Consider the following 17,073-nt stretch of genomic DNA (forward strand, 5'->3'; position numbering starts at 1 on the left):
CTGGAGAGAAAATATAGTGGGTAGAGCACTTTACATTTGGTTGATCCGGGTTCAATCCCTGGCACACAAAGAGTCCCCTAAACAATTCCGGGTGTAAGCCCTGAGCATACAGCGAGGCGTAAGCCCCCAAAAAAGTCAGTGTAGCCCCAAAATCCCCCCACCCCCTAAAAATAGTGCCAGGGCTCTAATTTCTATAAGAAGATGCTTAGTGGGCTGGAGATATAGTACAGCTGGTAAAGTACTTATCTGGCACGTGGAAGACCCGGGTATGATTCTGCACCCCATATGGTCCCCCAAGTCCCACCAGAAGTGAACCATGAGCACCTCAGGGTGTGGCTCAAGCTGCTGCCCCCCCCCGCCCACCACCCAAAGATGCGTAATAATAGAGATAACTAATTTTTTGAGGCAAAGAGAAATATTCCAGGTGGTTTTACTGCCTATGGTATAGAAATAAAATGGGATGTATGAAAACAAAAGGTGAACAAAATTATGTAAGTTATGCCTTACCTGGTAATTCAGACCAGATGTCCTAATCTTGTTACACTGTATCTGAGGGTGAATGCCCACTTTACACTATCCTCTCTGTAAATAAATATTGAGTAGAAAAAAATCTGGATAGTCCCTTGGACTTTTTATAAAGTAGTGTTTCCTTAAAAAATGTTCTGTGAAACACTAAGGTCATGAACTATTAATAGATGTTAAACAATGCTTTTTTTGTGTAGTAAAGTATGAGAAATAATTAAGTAAACAAGGTAATTTCCTAATTTTTCAGAGTCTTTGCTGTGCATCCCTGTGTTGGAACAATAAAGGGGGCCAGAAAGCATATGGAGTACTTCACAAAGGACCAACGCACCATTCATCCTGTAGAAAATTGAAGGATAATATCCTATAGAAACTTCCTTGAAAATGTTTTTGTAAATGAGATCGGTAGAGTATAGCATCTCTCTATCACTTTCCCTCCCCTTCTCTCTACATACATACATATATATTGTATGCACATATATGTATATGTAGACATATATGTATGAATATATGTGTATGTATACACACATACACAGACTGTAGATCTATATAGACTATTCTTATATCCCAATAGGAATTAGAAGAAAAGGCATATGATAAAACTAGTATCAGCTTTAATGACCATTTGCTTGGGGAGACAAGAGTATCATTCTGATACTAAGCCAGCAGTATTCTTTATGAATAGAAGTTCACTACCTAATGAGAAGTTCACTACCTAATGTCAAATTTCACTGACTCACTGGTTTGTGGGCTTAGAGTATCAGTATTTAATAGCAACAGACTTAAAAGCAACACAGTAACAACACCCCCCAAAAAAAAATCCTAAAAAAAAAAAAAAATCAACCAACTGTAAAGTTATAATATGATTAACAGGATAAAACCAGTTAACTTCAGCATGTGAGATCAATATACCTGCATGTTAGTCTTAAGTTCTGATAGAAATGACATGCAATTATGCTGCCATTCTTGACTATTGGGATATGACTGGTGTGCGAACACTAATGATGAAAATTTCTGCTTGGCAATGGCAGAAGTTAAGTCTCCTATATTCGAGAGGTATTATGTAATGTAAAAGAAACAGAATTTAAAACCTCAAGAAATAAATGCTTACCTCTTTATTGGGAAAACAAAAACAAAAACAAAAAAAAAGTTAACCTCTGGTGGGTTTCTCTAATAGTAAGTGAATCAGATGGAAATTTATTATTTTGGAATAGCAAAGATAACAATAATAAATTCTGGATAGAGTTTCTACTTTTTTTTTCTTTTTGGGTCAGACCCAGTGATGCTCAGGGGTTACTTCTCCCTCTGCACGAAGGAGTTGCTCAGACGATCATATGGGATGCCATGGATCAAACTGGGGGCAGCCAAATGCAAGGTAAAAGCACTACCTGCTCTACTATCATCCCAGCCCCAGAGTTTTTACTCTTATATACTATTTTATAACATCTCAACTGTATGTCACTTGCAAATAAATTTGGTTTAAGAAAATGACTGTGTATCTGATTATCTAATTACCTAAAAATTACTCAGAAGTGTTTTTTCTGTTGGGGTTTTCCTTTTGGCCACACCCAGTAGTACTCAGAGAGTACCACTGCCTCTGTGTTCAAGGATCATTCCTGGAGAGGCTCAACCATATGTGATAATGAGGATTGAACCCATATTAGCAGTGTGCAAAGCAAGCACCTTACCTGCTGCACCCTCTCTCTCCAGCCCATAATTCAGAAAGTTTTATCAGCAATTCATATGAAGTTTTAGTACTTAGTCTACTATCAATTTTGATTTTAGATAAGTGAATTTTTCTGAACTTTAAAAATACAAAGAGAGGGCTGAAGAGCTAGAACAGGGTTAAAGTACTTGCACTGCATACATCTAACCTGGGTTCAATCCTCAGCACCGTATTTGTTCTGACGACCCCAAGTTCTGCCAAGAGACATCCCTGAGGGCAAAACCCAGGAGACAGACCTGGTTTGGTCCCCAAGCCAAATAAATAAAGTAAAATAAAAGTGAAAAGATTTCTTACTGCTCTAAATTGATATAAGCACTTGAAAAGGGTTAGGTTCCAGAAGTTTCACTTAACATGAACTAAAAACTAAAACTTTAGGACTAGAGTAATAGTTCAATAAGCAGGGTGCTTGCCTTGCATGTGGCTAATAAAGGTTTGATCCCTAGCATTCATTTGGTCTCCAAGCTCCATGAGGAGAAATCCCTGAGTAGAGTCAGGAGTAACCCTAATTGTTGCTGAGTGTGGCCCAAAACCAAACTTTCAAACTTTGTATGAATTTAAATATTAGTTATTTCGTTTTTAATTGTTTTTGTGATGTCAAAAGAGCAGTAACAGAAATACATTTAATAACGTAGACAAAAACTACAAGATTTCAAAAAAGCTACTTCTAGATTGCATTTAAGGACTAAATAATTTAGTGTTACTTAAAATTGTCACAAGAATTAAAATATCTTTTAAAAAAAGCTACTAAAATTTTATGACAAAACACTGTCTTAAGAATGAAAGTAAAATCTTTGAAAAAAGCTACTTCTATGTTTCGTATAAGGATTATTAGAATCACACAATTTAAATTATTTAGAATTGTCATAAGAATTATAATAATACCTTAAGAAAAAGAGGACACTGATATTGTGCTTGAGGACATGCTGACCAGAACCAGTCAGGTAAAGGACCCGCTTTGGCAGTTGATACAAAGTAACCGAGGGCCAATGGTTGCTGAAGAATATTAGTTACTTCATCATGAGATTCTGTTGAAAGTAGCCGATCAGTACCCTGACCCTTAGAAAAGACAAAATTAAAGTATGTCAGTTCATTTGATATGACCCGGCATCAGATACAAATACAAACCGGTGTATGTATGGTATGAGCAGCATTATCTTATGACTTCAATACCTTTAGTATATCAATACTATCAGAGAAATATCATAATTGTTGTCTGAGAAATATGATAATTTTGGAATAAGGACAAATATGTCAACCTTTCAGCAAGCCTGTATTACTATGATAAGCCCATGTTTTCAATATGTTAAACCCTTGAAGTTGACTTAAAAATATAAAATGTTTGGGGCTGGAGCGATAGCACAGCAGGTAGGGCATTTGCATTGCATGCAGCTGACTTGGGTTCGATTCCCAGTATCCCATATCCACCCCTGAGCACCGCCAGGAGTAATTCCTGAGTGCATGAGCTAGGAGCAACCCGTGTATCACCAGGTGTGACCCAAAAAGCAATATATATATATATATATATATATATATATATATAAAATGTTCAATGAAAAACTTTAATTATACCATAATATTCTCTCAAGCAGTTCCTGAGCACCATACCCCAAGCCAAAAAGTGAATTAAATTAGGCTTTGTTGCTTTAAAGTTATCCGTACAACACAGAATGTATCAAATTATGTTGTTCTGGTAAAGATTATGTCAATTTAAGGAACAAGTAAGTGACGATCATATCTTTTGCATTAGATAATTCAATTCTTGTCATTTTAAAGAAATATATGAACAGAAGAAAAATTCTATGCATAGAACTGTTCACTGCAACGTGAACTGGAACAAAAAAAGATGCAATAGTGCTAACAGTGAAATGGTTTTATTGGATTGGGGAGATCATTCAAAGGCAAGAGAGCATACTTTGGGGTCAGAGTGATAGTACAGTGGGCAGGGCATTTGCCTTGCATGTGGACAACCCAGGTTTAATCCCTGGCATCCCATATGGTTCCCTGAGCACCACCAGCACTAATGTGTGAGTATGGAGCCAGGAATACCCATGAGCATCACTGGGTGTGATGCAAAAAGCCCCCCACTCTGCAAAAAAAAAAGGGGGGGGGAGTGTTTGCACTCTTTGTATGCAAGAGCGCTTGGTACAATACTTGGCACTGCATGGGTCCCAAACACTACCAGGAGCACTTTGTTGGGTGTGGGTGTGGACCACTCCAAACGATATTATAAAGTAATAAATTGGTACCTTTACTTCTTTTCCCTCCAGACCAGAAACAGTACAGTAGGAAGAGGCACTTGTCTTCTATGCAACCCACCCAGGTTTAATCCCTGGCACCACATATAGTCCCTAAGTACTGCTAGGAGTGACCACTGAGCCCAGAAAGGAAGGAATAAGCCTTGAGCACTATAGAGTGGCACTGCCACCCCAACCATTATTTCCCCTAATGACTGGACTACAGAATAAAAGATAACAATGGATAATTCTATTTTAAAACAGACTATAGCACAGCGGGTAGGGCGTCTGCCTTGCACACAGCCAACATGGCCGACCCGAGCTTGATTCCTCCGCCCCTCTCGGAGAGCCCGGCAAGCTACCGAGAGTATTCGATATGCCAGACACAGTAACAACAAAGTCTCCAATGGAGATGTTACTGGGCCCGCTCAAGCAAATCAATGATCAACTAAAACAATCAAATAGCCATCATATATCTATTTCATTCAGATGTATTATAAAAATAAAATCCAATTCTTTTTTTGAGGGGGGGTCTTATTTGAACCACCCAAAATGGTGCTCAAGAGGGATTTCTCAAGGCTCTGCATTCAGGAAGTACTCCTGGGGTGGTCAGAGGACTATAAGGGACACCAGGAACAAGTTGGCTGATAAACATCCTACTTGCTGTGCTATCGTTCTGGCCCCATACAGAAAGTTATGATACTGATGACAAGGATTTAACATAAGACTGTCCCATACAAGGCATGCACTAAAGCACTCTGAGCTAGCTCCTTGATCCCAGGCCCAAATAGTTTTGAATTCAAATACAAGAACAAGACAGTCAGCTTTCATAAGTACTAAAAATAAAAGGATGAAGGAATTGCCCAAAGATTTTCTGTCTTATGAGAAATTTCTCATATTTTCATAATTCTATTTGGTTCCTTGTCATAAAAGATAAAAATAGCTCTTACAAAATGTAATGATTCTCAGATATTCAGATCCAACACCTGAGTAGTAGCTATGAATGAAATATTAAGAAAACTAGAGAAGTAATACAAACTTGTCTAAAAATGTGCATCCTAAACAGTTCATATACCCGGCACCCTATAGCCCCCTAAGCACACAGCCGAAATAGTATCTACTGGGTGTGGTCCTCAAACAAAACAAAACAAAAAACACCCCCAATGCATAATGAATCTGAGGTATTTCTGGCAGCTCTCACTGTGCTGTTTCTCTTGAATAAAAAGGGATCACAAGTAGAAAGTTTAAGGAACCCTGTTTCTATAGTTGGCTGAGCTCTGCCAGAACAAATACCTCATATTATATGGCTGGTTTTTTTTTCCCTTCCTGGGTCACAGCCGGCAATGCACAGGGGTTACTCCTGGCTCATGAACTCAGAAATTACTCCTAGTGGTGCTCGGGAGACCATATGAGACACTGGGAATAGAACTCGAGTCAGCCACAAGCAATGCAAATGCCCTACCCACTATGCTATCCCTCCAGCCCCGTGGTTGTTTTTACTTTTGCAGGGGGGAGCAGGGGACATCCAGTTTGCTCAGGGATCACTTCTGGAAGTGCACGAGGGACCATATAACATGTCAAGAATTGAATCCAGGTTAGCTGCCTGTAAGGCAAATGCCCTCCCTACTGTACTATCCTTGGCCCCTATATGGCTGATGTCTGGACTAATATTTGGTGGTTATGTGTTAGGAAAACTTTCACTGTTCTCAAATTTTTGCGACCACAGCATCTGGTTTAATAGTGAGGATCTAGAATATATGGAATTAGGGAGCAGAACCCAAGAGACCTTCTTCAATAATACATAATTCAAAGTACTGGTGTTTATGAGATAGCATAGTAAGTAAGTAAAGGCCCTCCCGTTGATCATGGATTTGCTCGAGCGGGCCCAGTAACGTCTCCATTGGAGACTTTGTTGTTACTGTGTTTGGCATATCGAATACGTCACGGGGAGCTTGCCAGGCTCTGCCGTGCAGGCGAGATACTCTCGGTAGCTTGCCGGGCTCTCCAAGAGGGGCAGAGGAATCGAACTCGGGTCGGCCATGTTGGCTGCGTGCAAGACAAACGCCCTACCGCTGTGCTATCGCTCCAGCCCATGAGATAGCATAATCTCAATGAAATAGTGTTAATCTTGATAATTTCCAAGGGAAAAGTATCTTATTTCATATCTAAATTAATTACTAGGTTAATAAATGACAGCCTGAGGATGTGATGCTGCTCAGAGCCTGTGGTACTGAAGATTACGTGAGCCACACTCAGTCAATCAGTGGTGTTTAAAGGTTTAGTGGTACTCAGGGGCATGAGGGGTGTTGGCAACCAAACTGAATTGGCTGTATCCAAGGCACATGCCTTATTCTCTATTATCTCTCTGACCCCTAAGCTAGGAAAAAAAGTATTTTTTCTGTTCGGATTTTGGGCTATATGCAAGGGTATTAAGGGGTTGTTATTCCTGGTTCTGCTCAGGATTGACTAAGGGGACTATATGTAGTCCAATGGGTTAAACTGGGGTCAACTGCATACAAGCATGGTAAGTAACCCTGTGTCCTTTCCAGCCTCGAAACTGAAAGTTTATAACCAAGTTACCTTGCCAGCATCGCCTCCATGAGGGTAATGAGATCCTGGAGAATGTACAGGAGACCCAGTAGGAGATGCAGGAAGAATACTAATGAGATCAGGGTCAATATCATCTCCTGTGTCTAATAAATCAAAGATAACCATTCCATTTTCTCCATCTATACAAGAGAAAAAAAAATTCACTTTTTATATCAATACAGAAAAAGATTTAAATAAATAGAAACCAAAATGAGATAATTTAGACACACCAACTGAATGTCTATCATACACCAACTCTTGAGTTAGAAACCATATAAACAATTACACATAAACAAGCATAATGAAGTCTGAATAATGGTTCCCCAACAATATTCACATTATAATCCTAATAACCTGTAAACATGTTACTATAAAAAAATGTTGCAGATGGGCTAAAGATCTTAAGATGGGGAGAGTCTAAATTATTCAAGTTGATTCAATGAAATAATAGAAGTAGTAGGAGGTCTAGAGTCAAAGCAGAGGGCTAATGACCATACTACCTCTGCTGGCAATAAATATGGAAGAAACCACGAACAAGAACTGAAGGTGGGGGCTGGAGCGATAGCACAGCAGGTAGGGCATTTGCCTTGCACGCAGTCGACCTGGGTTTGATTCCCGGCATCCCATATGGTCCCCAAACTCCGCCAGGAGTAACAGAGTGAGTGCAGAGCCAGGAATAACCCCTGTGCATCACCAGGTTTGACCCCCCCCCAAAAAAAAGAACTGAAGGTAGTTTGTAATAACCCATAAAAGGAAGTAAACAGATTTTCCTTTACAGCCTCCAGAAAGAATGAATCATGCTATTGGACTTCTGTGTTACCAACAGTAAGACTGTGTGTCTATTGTCTTAAAGTTTCTTTCTTTCTTTCTTTCTTTCTTTCTTTCTTTCTTTCTTTCTTTTTCTTTCTTTCTTTCTTTTTTCTTTCTTTCTTTGTTTCACTTTTTGGGTCACACCCAGCAATGCTCAGGGATTACTCTGGCTCTGCACTCAGGAATCACTCCTGGAAGTGCTAGGGGGACCATATGGGATGCTGGGGATCATACCCGCATTGTCTGTGTGCAAGCCAAACTCCCCACCTGCTATACTATCACTCCAGCCTCGTGTGTTCTATTTTCATTTTTTTTTCTTTTTGGGTCACAACTGGCAATGCACAGGGTTACACGTGGCTCTGCACTCAGGAATTAATCCTGGCAGCACTCAGGGGATCATATGGGATGCTGGGATTGAACCCGGGTCGGCTGCGTGCAAGGCAAAAACGCCCTACCTGCTGTGCTATTGCTCCAGCCCCTGTGTTCTATTTTCAAACCACTAAATGTGTGATAATCTGTTATAATAACACAAAATGCCCAGTATGTTAGGAATGAAAATGTATTTTAAGTATTCAATTTATTGTTTAACATTCTAAAAGCAGAGACTAGAGGGTCGAGGATATGGCTCAAGTGATAGGCATAAGCCTTGTATATACCAGGGCCCAGGTTCTATCCCTGTTACCACATGCCCTGGTGATAGCACTGCTATGCGTGGCCCCCACAAACAATTAACATTAAATAAGAACAGGGGTTGGAGAAAAAAAGAAATAAATATTTGCATGCAGTTAACCTAAGTTCCGTTCCTGGCACCACATGTGAAAACCTGAGCACCACCAGTAGTAAACCCTGAGTACTGCTGGATGAGGTCCAGAAATCTACAACCCTCTTCCCCAGGATCCCCAATACACAAACCAAGGGGAACAAAATAATAATAATATTTATATTTATAACTTTCATTTAATCTAGAACATCATTAGAATATTAGTAATTTTCTCTTCTATTAAAATGCAATCTGATTTCATCCAAAAAAAAGTTATAGGGGCTGGAGCGATAGCACAGCGGGTAGGGCTTTTGCACGCGGCTGACCCGGGTTTGATTCCTCCGCCCCTCTCAGAGAGCCCAGCGAGCTACCAGGCAAAGCCTGGCAAGCTCCCCGTGACATATTCAATATGCCAAAAGCAGTAACAACAAGTCTCACAATTTGTTGTGAGACGTTACTGGTGCCCACTGGAGCAAATCGATGAACAATGGGAAGACAGTGCTACAGTGCTATTAAAATGCAATATCTGATTTAATCTAAAAAAAGTTACGGGGGCTGAAGCAATAGTACAGCGGGTAGGGTGTTTGACTTGCAGGTAGCTGACCTGGGTTTGATTCCCAGCATCTCATATGGTACCCTGAGAACTGCCAGGGGTAATTCCTGAGTGCAGAGCCAGGCGTAACCCCTGTGCATCACTGGATGTGATACAAAAAGGAAAGGAAAAAAAAAAATACATCTCTATTCTTGACAGCTTATATAAATCACTAAATTATTTTGGCAAATCAAGATAGAAAAGAATACAAGTTACAAAGATATTTTCCAGGTAATTCTACAGTACATACATGACCATTTCTATAATCAGTTACCTTCACTTACTTTTTTTCTTTCTTTTTTTTTTTCCATTTACTTTTTGAAACAGAAACATTCACAGTACCAGTTCGGATATCAATAAAGTAGAACTATGTTAGTTTTCTGTCGTAGCTTTAACAAGTTGTAACAAAACTGACTTAAGTAACACACTGGGGTGAGAGTATAACTCAGCAGTGGAGTGCCTGTCCTGTAAGCCTAAGGCCATGAATTCAATTACTGTATGCCAAGTTTGGTCCAAGAAGTACTTCAATTTGAATGCCTGGTGTCATGAACAAGTGTATACTCTCTGGTGAGAAAGGCAACGAAGGGTGCAAGCCCACAATGAAGTGTATTCAACCCTTCCACCCTCATTATCATAACAATGAGGAAGAAAAAAATAAAAAAATAAAGACAGGGCCAGAAATGTGGTTCAGTGGTAAGAACAGTTGCCTTACATGTGTGAAACTCTGGGTTTTATTTCCAAGCACTGCAAAATAAATAAATAAATAAAAGGGAAAAAAAAGAACCCATACAAAATCAAGGCAAGAGGTATATGGTCAAAGTTGCTTCTCCCACTCTGTTAAGAATAAAAGTTTGTATTTAGGGCCCACACGCAAAATTCAGGACACTGTCCATCACAATATCCTTAACATAATCAAGTCTACAATTATTTTTTTCCTTCCATATAAAGCAACCCTCTCAGGTTTCAGGAATATTTATGGAACATGAATATGTTCTGGGAACCATAAGTCAGTCTGCAATCAGTCACAAAAGCCAAAATTCATTTTATATATACAAATTTAAAAATAACAATTTACCTACCGTTGCCAGGATTGAAAGCTATATCTAAATTTTCAGTGGTATAAGTAGCTGATGCTACTTGTACTGAAGCAGAAGTAGGAAATACAAGTATATGAGTACATGATGTATCCTGTGGAGTATTTAACTGAGATGTCTGCATGTTTAAAGTGGTACTTCTTCCAAACACAGAACCAGTTGAGACAGAATCTATGGAAGAAAAAAAAAAGACATTAAAAATATATATATGTGTACATAGGAATAACTAACATTATGCAAAATTCAGAAGTACATGAAGAACTGAATTGAATAAAAACCAAAGTCAGCTAACCTGGCATAATAACAAAAGAGCCTTGGGGTTCCATTGCTACCAAGCAAGCACTGAGAATGCTAGGAGAATCTGCAGCAGATATACCACACATTCTACACATGTCTTTGAGCCTTTTACTTAGAGACTGCAAGTTTCGACGACTCAGCAAACAGCTCCAATCTGTGGGTATCAAGAGTGGAAAAAAAAAGAAAAAAAAGAAAAAGAAAAAAGTATTCAAAATAATAACACTGTTTTTATAACACACCTGGGAGTGTCTAAGGGCTACTCCTGCCTTGGTGCTTGGGAGACCATGTAAAGCATGTGTTTCCAGCCCTTTAAACCATCTCTCTCACCCCAAAGTAAGAGCACTGTTAAAACCCAGTAATACCAAACTGAAGCATAATGGATTTTAAATTAGTGTATCTCGCAAACAGAAATCATCAACATATTTTTTTAAAAAGTCTCTTAATATTGATATTGCTCAACATCTTTACCCTGCTAATTTTAATGTATCAAATTACTTTACCCTGCTAACTTTAATACATAAATTACTATCTGTAAAGAAGAGGATGGACTGAATACAAATATGAGAGAAAAATAAAAGATTATAACAAACAACAGCAGTAGTAATAACAATGACAGCAATTTTTCTTCTTTCTTTGGGGGAAGTGGGGATCAAACTGGGCAATGTTTAGGAGTTACTCCTGATTCTGTACACAGGAATCACTGCTGGTAGTGCTCAGGGGACCATATGTGATGCCAGGTAACATCGGCCTTATGCAAGGTAACCTCTATCTGCTGTACTATCATTCTGGTCCTTAATAGTAAAATTTTAAGATACCTAAAAATACCTTAAAATTTTTAATCCTTTAGGAAATGATAATAAAAATCTTAATTCTTTGTAGTCTAGCAGTGGTTACTCATTTATTTTTTGGTTTTGGGGCCACAATCATTGGTGCTCAGTCTTTATTTCTGGCAGGCTTGGGGGACAATATAAAGTATAGAGGATTGAACCCAGGTCAGCCACATGCAAGTGTGGGGAGATAAAGACAGTTTTTATGGACTTTGTATTTTATTGACTATATATATGTATATGCATCTAGATGTGGTCTGAAAAGCACATGAATTGAAATACAATAGAAATTTAAGTACTAAATAACACAAACACAAAATTTTACCTTTTAGTTCTCCATGACCAATCCTTCCTAAACGGCCAATTACAACTCTCCATGGTACTGAACTCATTTGTACCAGTCCTAAGCACCACTCCCAAAGTTTCTGTAGACCAAATCTCCTAGCAGAACCTTTTTTCCGACGAGCCCTATTGTATAAAATAAAGCTGGTATAAATCCACTAAGTCATAAGAAAATCTTAATTATAATGATGGATAGCTATCCCAACATGTCCTAAGCAGGAATATGCACATATAACAGATATGGCATGCCAATTTATATTTCTAAATACAAATTAAAATAAAAACATTTGTCCCTAGGTTATTTAAATTGAGCAACACAGTACTCTATACTCCCAACTGAAATTTTCTTAAAGAAAAAAACAAACAATATTTTAAGCTTTGCAGGACATCAAGGACATTCAATTCTACTGCTGTAACATAAAAGCAACCATTCACAGTAATTAAGTGGGCATGGCCAGATTTAGCCCATAAGCTGTAATTACTAACCCTTACTCTATACTTTAGGCTGAAGAATATAAAACACTGTTGTATTTTCTACATACATCCTTTATTAAGCAAGTATGCAGCATTAGAACTCTGTGACTAAACAACAGCAGCTACCATTAATGAGTAATATGTATCAAGCATTGTGCTCAATTTACAATTAATACCTTACTGATTAATGCGCTTGAGTGGCGCCTTAGATCACTTGGCCATCCTGACACCCTGCCTTGCACGCAGCCAACATGGCCGACCCGAGTTCGATTCCTCCGCCCCTCTCAGAGAGCCCGGCAAGCTACCGAGAGTATCTCGCCCACACGGCAGAGCCTGGCAAGCTCCCCATGACGTATTCGATATGCCAAACACAGTAACAACAAAGTCTCCAATGGAGATGTTACTGGGCCCGCTCGAGCAAATCGATGATCAACGGGAGGTCCTTAAGTAAGTTTAAGAGTAATGCGCTAATGAAGGAGATAAAATTTTAGAGTATTAAGATGTAGTTGAACTGACAAAAGTAATTTTCTTAAGGTCATCTAGTCAGTAAAAGGCAGAATCAGGACTTGAACCCAAGTATCTCAAACTCAGAGTTGGAGAGAGAGAGAGAGAAAGAGAGAGAGAGGGTGGTGTTGAGAGGTGATCTCGTAACACAAAGCACAATAACTTTTATCTCAGGCCTCTAAGAGTTGCATTACTTAACCATTATCTCAATTCTACTTTCACTAAAATCACAATCCTAACTTTGCAATAGAATATTCTTTTTCTACTCTTTTTTGTTCTTCCCAGAGGAGCATACTCTTTTTTATCCCCCCCCCCCCCCCCCATCAGGACAAGATTAGCATACTCTTTCAAAACGCAATTAGAGAGGCTGGAGACACAATACAGCAGGTAGTGTGCTTGTCTTCTATGGGCTCAATCAAGTTTTGACCCCTCTGACCCCAAAGGTGCTTGAATCAATAATAGTACAACTATCCTAATTTTTGTTTTAGAGGCTTCTGGGCACATCCAGTGATGCTCAGGGGCTATTTCTGTTTTGTGCTCAAGAGTGATCCATGGAAATACTGGGGAACCGTATGTGGTGCCCAGGACTGAACTTGGGACTGAAGCAAGCAAGACAAGCACCATAGCTCCTGTACTCTCTCTGGACCCAACAATTCCCCCATTTAAAATTAAATTAAAAAAAAATTAAATCAAAGCTACATCAAGGAAATAAGGCAGAAGTTACTGCTTCGAAGGTATATCCTGTCATGAATTATTTATAATCAACAATATAAAACTAAAGTTTCTGTGTTCTGCTTCCTAATCATCACCAAATATTTCTGTACATATTTCTGAACTAAAACAGAACCATTATATAAGAGAGAAAAATAATAAAGGATAGATTTAAACTTTCAAACAGAAAATCACTCCACAGACTTAGTTTTCTTGTTATCTGAGACAATTCTTAATAGCCTTGAAACATTTTTTGGGGGAGGTGATACCTGGCGATGCTCACGGTTACTCCTGGCTTTACATTCAGGTCTCCTGGTGTGCTCAGAGGATCATAAGGGGTTCTGGGGATCAACTTTGGTAGATCACATACAAGGCAAGCACCCTATCTAGCACTAGTGTTGAAACATTTTAACAGAAATGTTTATTAACAGAGTATATGTAGTGTATCTGTTGTGACAAATTACATGAGAGACTTCACAAATAGCATGATATCCAATTATTGACCAAAAAAAAAAAATTCTAAAACAAAAGCTGTAATTCTAGGGCCAGAGAAATAGCTGAAGAGGCAAATTAAGTGCATGCTATACATAGCAGGAAATCCAGGTTCAATTCCTGGCACCATATGGTCCCCTGTGCACAAACAGGCGTGGCCCAATCATCTCCCACTAAAGACCCACAATTCTTTTTTTTTTTTTTTGGCCTTTTGGGTCACACCCGGCAATGCACAGGGGTTATTCCTGGCTCTAGACTCAGGAATTACTCCTGGCAGCGCGCAGGGGACCATATGGGATGCTGGGAATCAAACTCAGGTCGGCCGCGTGCAAGGCAAACCCCCTAATCGCTGTGCTTATTGCTCCAGCCCCCTAAATTTTTAAAAGAAAAATAAATTTTTTTGCTTTTTCGGTCACACCCAGCCATGCTCCGGGGTTACTCCTGACTCTGCACTCAGGTATTACTCCTGGCGGTGCTTGGGGACCATATAAGATGCCGGGGATTAAACCCAGGTCAGCCGTGTGTGTGAGAGGGAAACAACCTACCTGCTGTACCTTTGCTCCAGCCCCGAAAAACTAATTTTTCAGCCAATAATTTTTATTTAATGAAGCTAACACTATCAGATATTTTATCTTAGATGGTGCATGAGTAAATGTTCCATAGATGCTTGGCTACATTTTTTAAAATTACAGATGCTTATTAGTACATGCTTCAATTTTTTTTTTTTTTTTTTGGTTTTTTGAGGAACCACACCTGGCAGTGTTTGGGGATAATGAAATGTTGAGATTTAAACTGTGGCCGTGGCTGCATTTGCAAGCAAGGAAAACACCTAAACTTTCATGCTGTCTCTCTACTGTCCATATTTCAATTTTTTTTTTTTTAGGCTAAATCACTATCTCATGCTTTATGACAAAAAATTTAGGAACCTTACTATCTTTGATCAGTATAAGAAATTAACCAAAATTATTTTTAATTCACTTAATTATACATTCACTACAAAAAAGCAAAAAGTACTCATAATCCTATGTGATGTTTTAATATATAACGTTCCAGTTTTCTATTTAATTTATAAAGAAAATACAAGTACCTATTTGGAACATCGATGTTAATGATACAAGTTTCTAAAAGTTCTCCATAAAGGTCTGTGCAAGATGCCAGAATCCATCTTTGATCATGTGATAAACAGTAGCCCACAAAAAGAACATTATATTTCTGTCCAGCTTCTCCAAATGTTTCTCCTAGCTCTGTCTGTTTATCCTTCACTGGAGCCAGAATAAAAGGAGGTGTATAAAGTCGAATACACTCTGGTCTCTGTAAAGTAAAAAAAATTAAGGTACTATGGTATTATACAACTACAGAAAACTGTTTATTGAAAATGAGGCTGGAAATGAAAGCTTTAAAAACTACTTTTGCAGTTATTAAAAAACTGTAATCCAAGGCTGAATTTGATCATACAAAACACACTTACATCAGGACTTTTCAGAGCAGTTTCCAAGGCTAAACCTGGACCAAAGCCAGTCAACGTTTTCACATTGGTTGATGTTGGGAGTGGTCTTCGACACTGAGTGAAGACTGAGAAAGCTAAGGATTTTAAATGCTGGGTATAGATGTGTCTATCTTCATGCTTCACAGGTTGCAAGAGGTACTGACAAGGAACAATCTAGGAACATAAAAGTATTATAATATTAAATTTCCAACAAGAAGAATAATCACTGGCTTAACTCCTGCAAAACTTTTACTGCAAAATTTAAATTTTCACTTAAACCTATTAAGTGAAAAGTATAGAATTACATTTTGCTTTTTAGTAATAGTAAAGTTTACGAATGTATCATGTAAATACCTTTAAGATTTTCTATGCAAGTGCCTGAGAGCTAATACAGAGGTTAAGGTGCTTGCCATGCATGTAGCTTACCTTGGTTTGATGCCCAGCACCACATATGATTCCCCAATCACCTCTAGGAGTAACTACTGAATACCACTCAGTGTGGTCCAAACTATCTCCCACAAAAAAACAAGAAAAATTACTACACAACAGTCTTATTGTTAATTCTCATTCACTAATCATTTAATGAAAAGAACGCTATGCAAATGACTTACTATTGTTTCTTTCTATTCTTACTAGAAGCTGATTTAAAACTCAAGCTTATATTTTTGCTACAGCCCCTTTTTTAAAATTTTTTTGGAAAACCCAGAAATACTCAGGGGTTACTTCTGGCACTGCACCCAGGAATTACTCCTACAGTCATAGGAAATCATATGGAATATCAGGAATTTAAACTGGGTTGGCTATGAGCGAATCTTCAGAAAACCCAAAGATTCGGGACTTTTGACTTAAAAATCCAGGTTCAATAGAACCAGGAATGGGTGACTTCACACCATCTTCCCATTTCTGGCAACTTGGCAGTCATGCCCACAAAGCCACCTCTGGCTGATGCTGGATAATCTCATCAATGACCTTGGTTCATAGACTCATTATAAATTATATCTCTTGGAAGAGAGTATAAAACGACTCCCCACAGCCACGCTGCCGGACCCTGAGCCAGGCTGTTTCATTTGGGGGAACCCCAGAGGCGGGCAAGGGAGATCCCTCCCCGCTCCAAGGGACTCAGCCCTGGTAACCAAAAACCTCCAGAACTCAACTGTTGCCATGCTCACATGGCTATTCTCCAAGCACTCGGGCTGAGCTTCACAAACAAGTGAACCTATTGATGGACCACTCATAACTCATGCCATACATCACACCATTCATAGTCCAAGAATAGCACAACACATTTGATGGAGTTTAAAATAGAAGGCAAAAAATAAAATAAAATAAAATAGAAGGCAACCAATCTTAGAAAGAAATATATTTTTACACAAACACACACAAGGCTCAACCTTTAACAACATGTTAGTAATCTCTTATAGAAGGGCTTAATGGCCCCCGTGTGAAATACAACTACCTTCTCATACTTTCCTCTAAGGAAGCTTTTTTGGAGCATTTTCATTGGTTTATTTATAAACTATTTGTAACATACAAAATAAATTATTTTGGCTCTGCTTTGGGGCAAGGGTTGGGGTTCAGGATGGAAACATTCGAAATACGGTGGTGGGAAGGTA

The 17,073-nt window shown here is 38.8% G+C and overlaps 1 protein-coding gene and 1 pseudogene across 2 annotated transcripts in view; one reads left to right on the forward strand and one right to left on the reverse strand.

The window, feature by feature from the left end:
* MED13 (mediator complex subunit 13) overlaps positions 1 to 17,073 on the reverse strand; it is a 114,179-nt gene that overhangs the window by 5,411 nt on the left and 91,695 nt on the right. Inside the window, exons 22-29 of one of the 2 annotated variants that reach the window (XR_008794216.1) lie at positions 15,443 to 15,634; positions 15,062 to 15,285; positions 11,777 to 11,919; positions 10,620 to 10,778; positions 10,313 to 10,498; positions 7,063 to 7,211; positions 3,131 to 3,304; positions 508 to 582 (exon numbers count right to left, since the gene is read on the reverse strand). Coding sequence is in view for 1 of the 2 variants with exons in the window: in XM_056126442.1 (XP_055982417.1) it covers positions 3,131 to 3,304; positions 7,063 to 7,211; positions 10,313 to 10,498; positions 10,620 to 10,778; positions 11,777 to 11,919; positions 15,062 to 15,285; positions 15,443 to 15,634 (1,227 nt within the window). In the remaining variant the exon portion in view is untranslated. The remainder of the gene's footprint in view (positions 1 to 507; positions 583 to 3,130; positions 3,305 to 7,062; positions 7,212 to 10,312; positions 10,499 to 10,619; positions 10,779 to 11,776; positions 11,920 to 15,061; positions 15,286 to 15,442; positions 15,635 to 17,073) is intronic. The other variant, XM_056126442.1, reaches the window with a different exon arrangement.
* On the forward strand, positions 1,382 to 1,522 carry LOC130036361 (uncharacterized; annotated as a pseudogene).

The sequence above is a fragment of the Sorex fumeus genome, unplaced genomic scaffold, assembly GCF_029834395.1.
Source record: "Sorex fumeus unplaced genomic scaffold, SorFum_2.1 ptg000063l, whole genome shotgun sequence".
In the NCBI taxonomy this organism is placed as follows: domain Eukaryota; kingdom Metazoa; phylum Chordata; class Mammalia; order Eulipotyphla; family Soricidae; genus Sorex; species Sorex fumeus.